Source organism: Giraffa tippelskirchi, chromosome 1 (assembly GCF_054371585.1).
Source record: "Giraffa tippelskirchi isolate mGirTip1 chromosome 1, T2T-mGirTip1v1.2.pri, whole genome shotgun sequence".
NCBI classification, from domain to species: Eukaryota; Metazoa; Chordata; class Mammalia; order Artiodactyla; family Giraffidae; genus Giraffa; species Giraffa tippelskirchi.
Window position 1 is genome coordinate 16,838,357 of NC_137275.1, and position 16,706 is coordinate 16,855,062.

At 38.6% G+C, this 16,706-nt stretch overlaps 1 protein-coding gene across 2 annotated transcripts in view; it reads left to right on the forward strand.

Moving 5' to 3' along the window:
- WDFY3 (WD repeat and FYVE domain containing 3) overlaps positions 1-16,706 on the forward strand; it is a 279,731-nt gene that overhangs the window by 103,052 nt on the left and 159,973 nt on the right. The window contains exons 4-5 of one of the 2 annotated variants that reach the window (XM_081582148.1): positions 4,487-4,610; positions 12,899-12,952. In XM_081582148.1, the coding sequence (XP_081438274.1) occupies positions 4,487-4,610; positions 12,899-12,952 (178 nt within the window). The remainder of the gene's footprint in view (positions 1-4,486; positions 4,611-12,898; positions 12,953-16,706) is intronic. The other variant, XM_081582158.1, reaches the window with a different exon arrangement.

Consider the following 16,706-nt stretch of genomic DNA (forward strand, 5'->3'; position numbering starts at 1 on the left):
TGGAAGAAAAGCTATGACTAACCTAGACAGCATATTAAAAAGCAGAGACATTACTTTGCCAACAAAGGTCTGTCTAGTCAAAGCTATCGTTTTTCCAGTAGTCTTGTATGGATGTGAGAGTTGAACTATAAAGAAAGCTGAGCACTGAAGAATTGATGCTTTTGAATTGTCATGTTGGAGAAGACTCTTGACAGTCCCTTGGACAACAAGGAGATCCAGTCAGTCAATTCTAAAGGAAATCAGTCCTGATTATTCATTGGAAGGACTGATTTTGAAGTTCCAATACTTTGGCCACCTGATGCGAAGAACTGACTCATTCGAAACCCCCCTGATGTTGGGAAATATTGAAGGCAGGAGGAGAAGGGGATGACAGAGCATGAGATGGTTGGATGGCATCAGTGACTCAATGAACATGAATTTCAGTAAGCTCTGGGATTTGGTGATGGACAGGAAATCCTGGAATGCTACAGTCCATGTAGTCGCAAATAGACACGACTGAGTGACTGAACTTAAGTGCTTTACAGTGTTGTGCTAGTTTCTGCTGTACAGCAAAGTAAATCAGCCACATGTGTATCTGTAGCCCCTCTTTGTCACCACAGAGCATTGAGTAGTGTTCCCTGTGGGATACAGTAGGTTCTCATTAGCTATCTATTTTATACACAATAGTATGGATATACGTCAAGGCTGTATATTGTCTCCCTGCTTATTTAACTTATATGCAGAGTACATCATGAGAAACGCTGGGCTGGAGGAAGCACAAGCCGGAATCACGATTGCCGGGAGAAATATCAATAACCTCAGATATACAGATGACACCACCCTTATGTCAGAAAGCTAAGAAGAACTAAAGAGCCTCTTGATGAAACTGAAAGAGGAGAGTGAAAAAGTTGGCTTAAAGCTCAACATTCAGAAAGCTAAGATCATGGCATCTGGTCCCATCACTTCAAGGCAAATAGATGGGGAAACAGTGGAAACAGTGACAGACCTTTATTTTTGGGGGCTCCAAAATCACTGCAGATGGTGACTGCAGCCATGAAATTAAAAGACGTTTACTCCTTGGAAGAAAAGCTATGACCAACCTAGACAGCATATTAAAAAGCAGAGACATGACTTTGCCAACAAAGGTCCGTCTAGTCAAGGCTGTGGTTTTTCCAGTGGTCATGTATGGATGTGAGAGTTGGACTATAAAGAATGCTGAGTGCTGAAAAATTGATGCTTTTGGATCTGTGGTGTTAGTGAAGACTCTTGAGAGTCCCTTGGATTGCAAGGAGATCCAATCAGTCTGTCCTAATGGAAATCAGTCCTGAATATTCATTGGAAGGACTGATGCTGAAGCTGAAACTCCAATCCTTTGGTCACCTGATTTCGGCGAAGAGCTGTCTCATTTAAAAAGACCCTGATGCTGGAAAAGATTGAAGGCAGGAGGAGAAGGGTACGACAGAGGATGAGATGGTTGGATGCCATCACTGACTCAATGGACATGAGTTTGAGTAAACTCCAGGAGTTGGTAATGAGCAGGGAGGCTTGGTGTGCTGCAGTCCATGGGGTCACAAAGAGTCGGACACGACTGAGCAACTGAATTGAGCTGAGTGTATATATATATATATATATATATATATGTCAATCTCAATCTCCCAATTCATCCCACCCTGTTTCCCCACTTGGTTTCTGTACATTTGTTTGGTCTCTGCGTCTGTGTCTCAGAGAGCTTTTATGACAGCCTTGTCTCACTCCAGGCCTTCCCTTCAGGTTCCCTGTTTACTTCCTTCATAACACATCACTATCCAACATAATTTTCATTTGTAAAATATCTTACCATTCATCTCCTGTACTAAAATGTAGATTCCATGAGCACTGGGAATCATACTTGCCTTATTTGCCTTTGCATTCACAAGTCTTTATTTACCCTTATATTCATGGCTCTGAATATTGCCTATCATATATAGGAGACCAGTAAATATTTATGAGTGAATAAATGAGTGAATTAATCAGTAGTGTAGGATCACTAGACTAAAGATTGTTTATGTCAAAGAATCAATCATTGTTCATTTCAGATAAGCAAATACGACATGGTCCTTTCTGCATAACATTGACTTTGGTTTGGTCGGTTCAAGCAAGATAGCTTTTGAAAAAAAAATTTCCTTGTGGAAATACAGCCGTAACTATTAGGATTTGTATGAAAAGTTCGTTACATTTTTTAACAGTGTATTATTCACTTAGCATGAAAACTGCTTGAATATCATATGCTTACACTATCTAAGAAATGAGCTATTTTACGTAGTTGCATTACTCTTAGGAATAAAATAGTGCTTATTAATTCTTAAGAGCAAAATATACATCAATTTATTTTGAATAATGTAAATAGCTATCTACTTTAAATCAGTTTGACAAACGCTTAAGTTTGCTTAAGCATTGCCTGAGCAAAATATGCAGTTATTTTATAAACATCTTCTGTAGGCAGTTACATCTCTGGGTGCAGGTAGGATGGCTATTCAAGCATGTGTTGTTAGACTTCTCAATTTCTAATCTAGCTCCAGTTTTTTAAAGAACATGGGTCTTATTTAACAGTATCAGAGAGTAACTGTAAGCACATAATATCAGAATTCCAGCAGAAAAACAATTGACTGAAGAGTTCCTGAAGAGAACAGTTTATTTGTTCTTTGAGATAATTCAAAATTTTGTGTCAAGTTAACAAACAGACTACTCGCATAAAAGTACACCCTGTAGAATTGATTTATTATTGTTTGTTTGGTGGTCCCTGTGTTTTTCTTACCTAAGGACCTCGTGGACCATATAATTCACTAGGTTTTTTCTCCCGTGTATTTGATCCATACTTCGTGACTAAAATGTGGCAAATATAGAGGTCTTTTTCCAGTCCATGTGCCTAACCTTGATTTTTTAAAAAAATTTGCTTATTTTTGTTGTCTTTCTTACTTTTTGTTTATTGTGCTCAGCCAGTAAGATGTGTCCAACTCTTTGGGACCCCATGGATTGTAGCCCACCAGACTCCTTTGTCCATGGAATTTCCCAGGCAAGAATACTGCAGTGGGCTGCCGTTTTCTCCTTCAGAGGATCTTCCAGACCCAGGGATTAAAGCCACATTTCCTGTGTCTCCTGCACTGGCAGGCGGATTCTTTACCACTGAGCCATCTGGGAAGCTTTTGCTTATAATTTGTGTCCTTCCATGCTACCTAAAGAGTTTCTAGAATTTGGTTGTACGGGCAGGCTGCATGAAAACAACCATATTTAGGAAACATCCCTTTAAAAGGCAGGGTGCTGGCTTAGCAAGGAATACAATGCTGAGTAAGATATATTTCCTCCCTTTTAGTGAAATTTGAAGAGAAAATAAGAATACAAAATATTGTTTAATTTTATAATAGAGAGCTATCATTATGGTGTTAGGAGACACAGAATTCCCTTTTAGCTATAAAGAGATTTTTAAAAAATAATATTCCAGACGCATCCAGTTATATAGCTATTATAGTACTCTTTCTTTACATATTACAGTCTGTCCAGGTTTTGTTTTCTTATTCTCTTTGCTGAACCTTACCAGTTTAAGAGTGATTTATTCTTTTTTAAAAAATATTTTTATTTATTTTTAGCTGTGCTGAGTCTTTGTTGCTGCGTGGGCTTTTATCTAGTTGTGGCGAGTGGGGGGTACTCATTGTTGGGTGTGTGGGCTTTTCATTGCAGTGGCTTCTCTTGTTGTGGATCATGTGCTCTAGGGCCTTGGACTTCAGTAGTTCTGACTCCCAGGCCTTAGAGCACAGGCTCAGTGGTTGTGGTGCCTGGGCTTAGTTGCTCAGGGGCATGTGGGATTGTCCCAGATCAGAGATTGAACCTGTGTTTCCTGTGTTGGCAGGCAGATTCTGATCCACTGAGCCACCAGGAAAGCCCTAATTTATTCTTACGTACATTCATTGTAGATTTTTTTTGAAGTATATTTAATGACCTTCTCATTCATATTCTTTATTTGATTCTTTTGGCTAGCCTCTTGTTTGGGGAATTATTGAGGTTAGAATTTAGAAAGTCTGATATATGAGTTTAGTGAATTCTGTATTTTAGCCTAGAACTTAGCGCTAGATAAGTCCCTGCTTTTTACCCTCTGATATGTCTTTTTTTTTTTTTTGCCATCAAAGCAATTTACCACCTTTCTCTAATTTATTAATTAAGATTTCTTCAGAGAAATTCTATTTTCTTAAGTTTATTAGTAAGATTAATTCAAATGTTATAGATAAGTAATTTTTGGCTTTTAGATTTCATTTATTTACTCATTCATTCCACAAATTATTTTAGATGCATAAGGAAATGTGGCTAGGTGTGATTTATTGAAGAGTTATATTTTAAGCTTATTCAGATCCGAAATAACTGTGCAAGCATATATGTTTTTTAAACTTGATTTTCAAGTCACACCTCACCTTTAAAAGCACACAATAGAAGAAAAAAGCTGACAGGGCTGTATTAAAAATGTTTTTGTCATCCACAGGTTTTTGGAAATGCTCCGCCAAATACAATGACAGAAAAATTTTCTGATCTGCTGCAGTTCACGACACAAGTCTCACGACTGATGGTGACAGAAATTCGAAGGAGAGCATCAAACAAATCCACAGGTATTTGTCACAGAAACCAGCCAAAACTAATGTATTTGAAGGGACAGTTTGGTAAAGGTGCTATTAAAACCAAGCAGAAAATTGACCCAGTTCTAAGCTCAGAGATTTTGCTACCGTTTCCCATTGCCTTTCTTACGGTCACATGCTTCTGTGGGTATCAGCACCTTCTACTCTCAAGTGCAGTGGTCTGCTTCCCATGGACCACTACTGCCCCAGCCCTCCCCCTTTTAACACACTGTTTCCTTCTGAACAAGATCCAAATTCCTACCAGAACATTCAGCACAAACTCAGGGTCTGGAAAGGCACACGCACACACACAAACACACACACTCTGGAAGTACACGTACACACAAGCACCCTGGAAATACACGCACACGCGTGCACACGTGCTTGCCTACCCTTTTTTATTTCTTGTTATCTTTTTCTGTTATATTTCAGTGTATTTCAACCAAACTGAGTTGCTTGTAGTCCTGCGTGTGCTCTTTTTTTTCTATCCCTGGGATGCATCACCAAGGAAGAAGCATCTCCCCCATCCCCCTATCTTAGTACATCTAAATCTCAGCTTGGATTAAGTCACACTTCCTAGACAGAATGTTTCTTGATTCTTTTAATCAAAGAAACAGTTCTCTCTTCTTACCTATTTAGCTTCCCAAGTGATCTTTATGTGTGAATCTTTCTAGTAGACCATCTTCTTTCCAGTAGACCGTAACCTGCAGTCTTTACCACAGGCCTTTACACAGTAGGCCTTTTGTAATCTCTGCCTGAATAACTGTTCTTACTCATAATTAGGTAATTTTAAATTTCATAAAGTATTATTCATTTTAATCAGGATTAAAATAAGCTGTTTTGGTTGTAATTACCATTAGTCATTTTCTAAAGCAGCAATATGTTTGAAGGATTTTACCTTAATTTTTACCTCATTGTTTTGGTTTTATAGCAATTGTTTGAGTGATTGCTTTCCTACTGAAGCATTAGACCAAGAAATCAATCATTTAAGTTTTGCTTCTACTCTCTGTTTGGAAAATCACTTACCTTTTCCATCCATCGAATTACTATTTTTCCCATAGTAACAGTACTGCCTTTGCTATATAATACTATTCTTTAATTTAGTTTTTATTTTTAGTTTTAAAAAGTATACACATGCATGGTTTTAAGGGTCAAATAGTTTATAGTTTTATTAAAAACAATATCTCCCTTCCACTCTTGGTTCATCCTCATTTTTCACTCTTAAATGCAGTGACTTGTTACATCTCTTAACTGCTTTTGATATTTACTTCTCTGTCTCTAACGTGCTTACAGTGGGTGCCCTTGATTTTTCATATTTAGATTCTATCTTCTGGCTTCCCACAAGAGCAGTGAGACTTTTAAGCTCACCACCAGTACCCCACAGATGCACATTTCTGTATCCCCATATCAGTCTATCACAATTTGATTAGCTCAGTATGCATTATAATATTGTGTCTGAAAACACTATGCAAAGTTGAGCCATAGGGTATACTCCGATTACACTGCCTTTCTTGAAAACTTCTCCATCTCTATCACTAGTTAATAATTGCCTTTTTCAAAAAAAAAAAAAACCCACAAAAACTAGGTGTTCTACATTTTCATTAATACATTCTTCCTCCCCTACTCCTATGTTTTTCTGAATTTCCCCTTAATATGACTGAAGGCGTCAGATGTTCTGTCAGTTTCATCTTCTTGCAAATAGCTCTTCTAGAACCTTCTGCCTGCTTTGATCTGTGGTAGTTGCTCTTTTGGCCAGCTGGACGGCTGTCATTTTTACATCTTAACTCACATCATCCTGGGATGTCTTTCCATTTCTTTGAGATAGAGCCTTGGTTTCCTGAATCTCGCATCTTTTTTTCTCAAATTAACTTCCTCATTTTTGGTAACATATCTTTTCCAGCAGCTTCCTGAGAAAAGATGCATTGCAGATATCATTTTTGATTTTGAGTTTTTTTGTTTGATTGATTGTTTTTAGAAATCTGTGAGTGAAACTTTCTTTGACTCTTGCTGTGTAAAATGAGTTCCTTCCTCTTAACCAAGGAAGGTGATAAGTTTAGGGTGACAAGCTTTCCGGTACCAGGGCTTCGAACAGACTTTATCATGTCACACAGGATGGCTTCATTGCAGAAAGGGGGAAACTCATAGAACCAGGCTTCAACAGAAGAAAAGAAGTCACAGATCCATCACTCTCATCACCTCACAGAGAAGTGTGCATGGGATATTCCACCAGCCAGAGCATAAATCCAGTCTTAACGTTAAAGAAATGCAAACTGTGATCTAAGCTGTGATGTAAATTGTTTGAGTTCTGGACCTGAGTCTGTCCTTATTCGATGAGAGTTCCGTTCAGTTCAGTTGCTCAGTCCTGTCTGACTCTTTGTGACCCCATGAACTGCAGCACGCCAGGCCTCCCTGTCCATCACCAACTCGCGGAGTTTACTCAAACTCATGCCCATTGAGTCGGTGATGCCATCCAACCATCTCATCTCTGTCGTCCCCTTCTCCTCCCACTAGCTGTTTAGTTCCAAGATATTTGGGGGCCCAGAGGAAATGACAAGCCCTCCTACAGAGAATAGAAGCTGCGAGAGTACCAGGATATTGAGCTTGGGTGCACCTCTGGGAGCATGGGCAGTGGTAGGTCTTAGCTGGTCCTTCTCCAGGCAGCCCAGGGTGGTATCTCAAGGTCATTTTGGAAAGCTTCACGCCTTGCATGACATTTATCCCCACAGTTTTCAAGAAAGGCAGTGTAATCGGAGTATACACTATGGCTCAACTTTGCATAGTGTTTTCAGACACAATATTATAATGAATACTGAGCTAATCAAATTGTGATAGAATGATATGGGGATACAGAAGTGTGCATCTGGGGGGATGCACATTTATTCAGTGGATACATCAGGTTCTGGATTCGAAATCATTTTATCTCAGAATTTAAAAATCATTTCTCCATCATATTCTAGATTCTTATTCTCCTGTTGAAAAATCTTAAACTATCTAGATTCTCAGTTCTCTCTCTGCGGCCTTTTTTTGTTTGTTTGTGTTTTGATTCTGATTTTTATAGAAACATTTAAAATCCTGTCATTGACCCTCCTGTTCTAAAATTTCATGATAACGTGCCTTGGAATGGACTTATTTTTGTATATTATGCTGAGTACACTGGACCTGGGAATAGATATCCTTTAATTTTCAGTAAGTTTCATGAATCGTTATATAATAATATCCTCCTTTCTGTTGTCTCTTTCTTGTCAGATGAACCCCTAAGTCTCTTCCTTTCACTTTCTTATATTTCCTTACTTGTTTTCTATCTTTTTTTTTTTTAAACTCTATTTGCTAAAAGAGATTTTCGGTTTTGTCATCTATTCCTTCTATGAGTTTGGTTTTTTTGGGACATGATACTTTTAATTTCTGAGAGGTTCCCCCTTCCCCCACCTTTATTGGTGCTGTTTTTTTCTTAGCTCTCTGCTGCTGCTGCTGCTGCTGCTGCTGCTGCTAAGTCGTTTCAGTCATGTCCAACTCTGTGCAACCTCATAGATGGCAGCCCACCAGGCTCCGCCATCCCTGGGTTCTCCAGGCAAAAACACTGGAGTGGGTTGTCATTTCCTTCTCCAATGCATGAAACTGAAGAGTGAAAGTGAAGTCACTCAGTAGTGTCTGACTCTTAGCGACCCCATGGACTGCAGCCTACCAGGCTCCTCCATCCATGGGATTTTCCAGGCAAGAGTTCTGGAGTGGGCTGCCATTGCCTTCTCCGTCTTAGCTCTCTGAGGGGTTTTTTGTTGTTTGTTTTTTTAAGATTTTTTTTTTTTTCTTTCTCAGTAGTCTGTTTCAGGTTGTTTGTTGTTGTTTAGCTTATTTTTGTCTTAGTCTTTTAAAGAATGTCCTCACATGTCTCACCCTTGGCCCTCTGCTGCTGTATTAGAATGGAACCTTGGAAAGTTGCCAGGTAGCTTTACAGTTGTGAGTAGAGCCTGCAGTGGTGGCCTCAACCTAGGGTCATCTTGCTGAGCCATTCTCTTGACCATCTTTCCCTTGAGCTAGACAGTCCCTCAGGAAGTATGTCCAGTCTTTACTTAGACAGTATATGTCTGACTCTGAACACTTTAGAAGCTAAGTAGGAGAAAGGTCTGAGGACCCTCAACATTTAGTACATGAGCTTTCTACTTCATCTGTGATGCACCCACAACTGTGCTTGCTGTAATATCATTGTTCCCCTTCCACCCCAGTCCAGACACCCTTTGCTTTCCCTTGTAGTGACTAAGTCTCCAGTCTAGTACCCACACAGTAGCAAGGATCTGGGCTCTGGCTGCTCTTACACATACTACTACTTCACCAATCCTTCTGTCCCACATTCACTTCTGCTTCTAAAGGTGCCTAGTGCCACCAGTTCTTTAGCCTCTTGAAAGTTCTGTTGTAGTTAGTTGCCTTTGTATTTTCATTGCTATTGCTTTAAGATTGGAGAGTCGGCTAAATCAGTTACCACTAAATTCTCTGCTGTTTTAGTATCCAAAATGTTGTTGTTTTCACCTTTCCTGTGGTTTTTTTTTTTTTTTTTTTAGTTCTTATGAGTTTATACTTTTTACAAAGTCCTTTTAAACAACGATTTCAGTGGGTGTATGAGTTTGCTTGGGCTGCTGTAACATAGACCAGTAGCTTAAACAACAGGAATTTTTTTTCACAGTTCTAGAGGCTGAAAGTTTGGGATCATGGTGCCAGCATGATTGGTTTCTGGTGAGATCTTTCTTGCTGGCTTGCAGATGGCTTCTTTCCCCATGTGGCCTCACCTACAGAAAAGAGAGAGTTCTCTGATGTCTCTTCTTATAAGGGCATTAATCCCACCATGAGGGCCCCACCCTCCAAAGACTGAACTCAGTTACCTCCCAAATGCTCCATCTCCAAATTCCATCACATTAGGGGGTTAAGGCTTCAAATATGAATTCTGAGGGGACACAATTCAGTTTATAGCAGCAAGGATTCAGGATGGAAGAGAGAGCAGTGCATGTGCTCAACCTTTCGTCTTAACAGGGGGCCCATTATGGAGTCTGTGGAGCAACAGCCATTAAAGTACTTTGAGATTGAGAACCAAAATCTCTTATTAATCAGAAGCAGTACATTATAGGAACTGATGCATAGCTTTTAAAGTGAGGTGGTTTTAATTATGTTTGTACTCCTTGAAGCAAGTCTAGTGAGAGATGATTAAAATAGTTTAAGCTAACCTTCCTGTCTGTCTGTTCACTTCTTCCCCCCAAAATGGGGTTGCATACTTTTTTTATCTTTATTGATTTCAGTTGCTCCTATGGAAGTGAAAAGTCTGTCTAAAATATAAGATTTGTGTGTCTTATGCCTTTTTGACTATCTTAAATAGGTAGTGTGAAGGGAAATTTCTTAGTCACACGTTGACTCCAGTCATTGCAATTTCTTTCTGGTGTGATATTTCTAGATTAGAAAAAAAATTCCAAACCTTATTTATATTCTTGTCTGTTGCTGTCTTTATGAATATTTAATCTGCATGTTTGTAGAAAAACATTATTCTGCATTGGAGATTTGTTATTCCTAAATCTCTTTACAATTTTATATCTGTAGGGCTATTTTTTAGAAAAATAATGAAAAGTATCTTAAATGGATGAGAAGATGTCTCATTGTTAATTACAGTAGTAATTACACAACCTTTTTTTTTATTTTAACTTTCTATTTTGAAATACTCTGGGACTCACCAGAAGTTGCAAAATAGTACATAGAGCCCCTTTTTCCCTTCCTTTGTCCACTTCCTCCACTGGTGACATCTTGTTTGTAGGTATTTTAACGTATATTTTTTTCATACTGTGTAAATTCCATGTCATTTTGAGTTTTAAACTCTTGAAATTAATTACAAATTAACTTGAAAAATTAATTAATTTTGAAAATTAATTTTGAAATTAATTCAGAATCAGTGAGATTCAGTGCAATTTTGTAAGTTTTACCTCCAGAAGAGAAACCTTTTCAAATCACCCTATCGCAATTGATCTTTTGTCCTCTGTCTCCATACCAGTTAATAGTTACTCAGTCATCTTAAATGCTTCCTTTAGAGCTTCCATCATCATCTGAAAGTATCTTATTTATTTAACTTTATTGTCTGTTGTGTTCACACCTTTATCACCTAAAAGAATGCACGTCATAGACTTGTTGTTGTTCAGTCAGTCAGTCGTGTCTGACTCTTTGCGACCCCATAGACTGTAGCACACCAGGCTTCCCTGTCCATCACATCTCCTGGAGCCTGCTCAAACTCATGTTCATTGAGTCAGTGATGCCGTCCAGCCGTCTTGTCCTCTGTCGTTCCCTTCTCCTCCTGCATTCACTCTTTCCCAGCATCAGGGTCTTTTCCAGTGAGTCGACTCTTTGCATCAGGTGGCCAGAGTATTAGAGCTTCAGCTTCAGTCCCTCCAATGACTATTCAGGATTGAGTTCCTTTAGGATTGACTGGTTTGATCTCCTTGCAGTCCAAGGGCCTCTCAGGAGTCTTCACCAACACCACAGTTCAAAAGCATCAGTTCTTCAGCGCTTAGCCTTCTTTGTGGTCCAACTTTCACATCCATACGTGACAACTGGAAAAACGATAGCTTTGACTAGATGGACCTTTGTTGGCGAAGTAATGTCTCTGCTTTTTAATATGTTGTCTAGGTTTGTCATAGTTTTTCTTCCAAGTAGCAAGCATCTTTTAATTTCATGGCTGCAGTCACCATCTGCAGTGATTTTGGAGCCCAAGAAAATACAGTCTGTCACTGTTTCCATTGTTTCCCCATCTATTTGCCATGAAGTGATGGGACCAGATGCCATGATTGAGGTGCTCAATAAATTTTTTACTCACTTTGCCACAGGATTTCTCTGCTCCTCCTCCCTCCCCATCATGCTTTGAAAATTGGAGGAGTGTTAAAAAAGCCAGCTAACGAGAGGAAAGCATAGTTTTGGAGTATCTTCTAAGTCAGCCTTGAAGTGAGAACTCTGGCTATTGGAATCTTTCTTCTCTTCTTTCACTTTCAGTCTTGAACACTGGAAATTTGATCAATGTTGTTATCAAAAGTACTTTCATGGAGATTTTTTTGATCTTTTGATGTTTTCCTAGGAAAGAAATTCTAGATTTTGAGGTGCTAACTGCATCCTGAATCGTTTTCTTCCTGCATATCCTGTTCTGGTTCTGTGATTGATTGATTGATCAGTTGATTTTTATTGGTAAAAACAGATAACATGAGATGTTCCCTCTTCACAAAATTTTCCATGTACAATACAGTTAATACAGTAAATACAGTGTTATACAGCAGGTCTCAAGAACTTTTTCATCTTCAGTAGCTGTAACTTCATACACATTTATCAGCAACTTCGCTTCCTCATCCCAGCCTTTGGCAACGCCATTCCATTTTTTGCCTCTGTGAGTTCAGCTGCTTTCAGTACCTCACATAACCTTTTATAGGAAGTTATCATTGAAAGTAATTTTGTTAAGATATACATGCACATAATTTTTGTCCAAAAAAAGGCAGGTAGAGTGAACCCTCTGTTTTTCTTTTGAAGATTGGGTCTATTTCTTGTGTGTCAGAGCAAGTTTATTTTTCCAGGACTCCTCTGAACTTGGTGTGAAATACTTATTTTGTTTGTTACCTGATCACCTTTCATATATCAAGTCTTTTTACCAGATCACTTCCTACATGCATTATAGATATATCAGGAGGAACCATGCTTATCAGCAATTCTGTTGTTTAGACCTATCCTTCAGAAGTTAGTAAAAGTGGAAAGTTTTAGGTAGATCAACATGCAGAATGAGTACATGGGCTGATTTGTAATACTTAGTCCTCTTCTCTGTCTCTTAATTTTGACTTACTTATTGCCTGCCTGTGGTTTTGTTAAAAATAAGTAGTAACTCTCATCTAATTTGAGAAAATATATACTTTTGTGACTGTATTGTGTACAGGGCATGGCTTAAGACTTTTCTCTGTCTTTTCTAGTTATTTGTTAAGTTCAGCCTACGCAGCTGCTTAATTCTTAAGGTGCTTAAGAATCGTCACATGGTCGATTTACATCACTGGAACAGAAAATTCCCACCTGTGTAAAAATAGTATCTTCAGCTTATTATGAAGGACTTTGCTGCATGCTAGGTACCACTGTTATACTCAGTGGTGCAATCCCCACTGGGCAGTAGCCCAGTGATAGAGAAGCCAGGGATTCTGACCTCAGTTGGCACCTTGTCCAGCATCTTGTGGCATGATTAGTATAATGAAGTGAATCCCAAAGTAGACAACCTAGACTTTTTTTTTAAACAGAAAAACAGTGTGCCCCGCTCTCCTCCAAGGATTTCAAAGCCACAACACCTTCAGGTAATTTCATTCCCAAGATGTGGTTACATATTATCAAATGGAAAGATGCATGAAGTTATGAGTTCGAATACTGTTTTCTCACTAACGTGAAAGTGGGTTCTTTTGTTTTTGTTTTTGTTTTTGTTTTTTCAGAATGGGGGATGGTGGGAAGGGGTGTTTAGAGCTTGGTTACATTATTAATGAGAGAAATGTAATAGTACCATTGATGTGCCTCACATTATCATCTTGAAGCAAAAGTTTGAAAATAACTATGCTTTAAATGGATTTTGCAAAGGAACAATTACCGTATTACACTTACCACTAACACATTTTGTGTTCTGCTTGTTCTAAATGCTGTCTGGTTGAGTTTACATGTATTCGCTCAGTGTAGACTGGGAACTTATATTTTCTTGAAAACTGTCTGCATTCTATTCTTACTTAATCTAATAATGAGCTCTGTTAACCCCATTTCTGTAATTTTAGCCTAACTATATGCATTGAAATGCAGCATGAAAGCTAAAGCTTAAATCAAATGATTGACAACTCTCAAGATGGGCTGATACTAATATGTTCTTTTCATTAACTCTTATAACCTTAAATCAGCATTTAAATTTGCATTTGTTAAGAATTAGAGAAATTCATAGTTCACAATAGTAGTTGTAGTGTTAGTCACTCAGTCGTGTCCAACTCTGTGACCCCGTGAACTGTAGCCTGCCAGGCTCCTCTGTCCATGGGATTCTCCAGGCAAGGATACTGGAGTGGGTTGCCATTCCTTTTCCAGGGGATCATCCTGACTTGGAGATGGAACCCAGGACTCCTGCATTGCAGACAGATTCTTTACCATCTAAGCTACAGGGAAGTCTCATAGTTTGTAATACAGTATTTCTTTGACTAGGAGTATTTTTCTTTCAGAATTTTAAGAAATTCTGTGGTTTACAGAGGTTTAATTTAAAATTACTTTCTAGTCTACATAGTTATTTTAAAGAGAACACTAAATATTACATACCTTTACAGTGAGCTTCTTGACTCATTTAAAATAAGAACGGGGAGATCCCATTAAGTTGTTTTAAATAGCAATATACTGAAATTCTGCAGTTCTTGGGGTTGCAAAGAGTCGGACATGACTTAGTGACAAACAACAAGTAACTGAAATTAATAGGTGAGGGTAAATGAGTTCTTCTGAATATATTTGTTATGTAAAGATGGTTTATTTGTCAATGAGAGCTTCCATTCTCTCCCTATCATTCAGCCACAGCTACTATCCAGGCCTCTTTGTGCTCAGTTGCTACTCAGTCGTGTCCAGCTCTTTGTAACCCCATGGACTGTGGCCCACCAGGCTCCTCTGTCCATGGAATTCTCCAGGCAAGAACACTGGAGTGAGTTGCCATTTCCTGCTCTGGGGGGTCCTCCCAACCCAGGGATTGAACCCACGTCTGCAGTGTTTCCTGCATTGTCAGGTGGACCCTTTACTATTGAGCTACCTAGGAAGCCCCCAGACCTTTTTGTACACTCCTAAAATTCAAAACCAGATACCACCATTATCCGCTATTGCTGATGTAACTCATCTTCGCCACCTTTTTCTCAAAAAGAGCAGTTATTATTAAAGTGGTTAAATTGTTAAACGGACGCCATTAATAAATATACTGCCTTGATCCTTTTCAAGGTTGACTTTCCTAATTAGTATCTCAGTCAGTCAGTTCAGCAATCTACTGAACTGTTGTAATCTTTAATAACAACATTTTGGTAAATACATTGTCTTTTTGTATCTTGAGCAATATGTTAATGTTCATTGTCAATGAAAACGAAGGAAACCACACCCAGTTATAAATGCCATTAATCAGATATATGGAACTGTTTCAAACCAAGAAACATTTTTGGTATTTTGTTTCTCAGAATAAGCATTGGCATTCATTGTTGGTAATTGGCAGCTTACTGAAGAGCAGTGACAATACATTTGTCCAATCTTCTTTTATTGTTAATAGTGTTAAGTAATATGAGTGGAATCCAGAGTCACTCAAAATGTGTCTTATCCATAGGTTTCTAGATTCTGTACCAGGAAGATAACATCCTTTTTTAATGTAGATTTAATTCTTCGAAATCTTTTTTTCTCTCTGTGAAAGACATAGGTGGTGTTGACAAGTTGATTTGCTAATCAGTTTTTTATTTTTAATGAACTGGAAATCTATTACATTGGTTTAACTGTGAAATAATCAATTTGAACACTGCAAGTATTTTTCTAAGATATTCAGTTATGAAATAGAATTGCACAATTTAAAACCAAAGTTGCCTAGTTTTGAAGAAGCCTAGGAAATGAAAGCATAGCATGTCAGCTTTTGAATGAGAATTTTAGCCAACTGGGAAGGAGCTGTCTTCCTTACATGAGCATTTAATTCCTATCAAGGAAAGACTCCTCCTATTGTATGTAATAGCAGATGCCTGGGTCCATTGTAGGCTTGCAGGAAAAATTCGCAGGTTAGTTTTTACCAATGACCTTAAACCCTGATAGCTCAGTTGGTAAAGAATCCACCTGCAATGCAGGAGACCCCAATTCGATTCCTGGGTCAGGAAGATCCACTAGAGAAGGGATAGGCTACCCACTCCAATATTCTTGGGCTTCCCTTGTGGCTCAGCTGGTAAAGAATCTGCCTGCAATGTGGGAGACCTGGGTTCAATCCCTGGGTTGGGAAGATCCCCTGGAGAAGGGAAAGGCTACCCACCTCCAGCATTCTGGCCTAGAGAATTCCATGGACTGTGTAGTCCATGGGGTTGCAAAGAGTCGGACACCACCGAGTGACTTTTACTTTAAACCATGATTGCTAAAATGATTTCTCAATGGTATTCTTTTGTTTTCTTCTTTCTCTATTTAATCAGCTTTGAATGGTGTTTTTTATGTATTACTCCCCCTTTAAATCCAAATTATCCAAACCACCTAGTGTTCATGAGAAGTTGAATTCCATGTGTCTTTCTTTGATCTCCCTGGGTTGTTCATTCACTCATTTAACAGGTGTTTATTGAGCTCCTACTTCGTGCCAATAATGCACTCCATACAGGGGATCAGGCTCTGAACAAAGAAACTAAGGGTCGACTCCCATGGTTTTATTTTCTAGAGAGGGGCAAGAGACTAAATCAGTGAGCATGAATACAGTAACTTCAACACTTATGAGATACTGAGTATCAGAAGTAAGCCAGGCTTCAGTTGACTTCTCTTTTCCAATTAAAATTTTTTATCACTGTCTTTATCTTTTACAAGCTAGACAGCCTGGATTTGAATATAAATTCTGTCCCTGACTAGACAAATTACTTATCCTCTCCATTTCTCAATTTATGTTGCAATAAGGGGTAGCTCAGTCGGTAAATAATCTTCCTGCAGTACAGGTGACACGGGTTCAATCCCTGGGTTGGGAAGTTCCCCTGGAGAAGGGAATGGCCACCCACTCCAGTATTCTTGCCTGGAGAATCCCATGGACAGAGGAGCCTTATAGGTTCACAGTCCATGGGGTCGCAAGAGTCAGACATGACTTAGTGACTAAACAACCACCTCCACCAAGGGGTATAAGAATAGAAAGTAACTTAATGGGTTCTTATAAAGATGAAATGAATTAAATCTACAAGTACTTAAAACAGTGCTTCTTATACAGTTAAGAGTCAGTACAAATAAGTAGCTAAAAAATTTTCCCTTTAAAATGTCCTTTCAAATGGGAGTATATAAAGATAAAATATGCCAAGTGCAGTTTTATATGTAAGTCTCATATTATTCGGTTATTGAATAAAACTC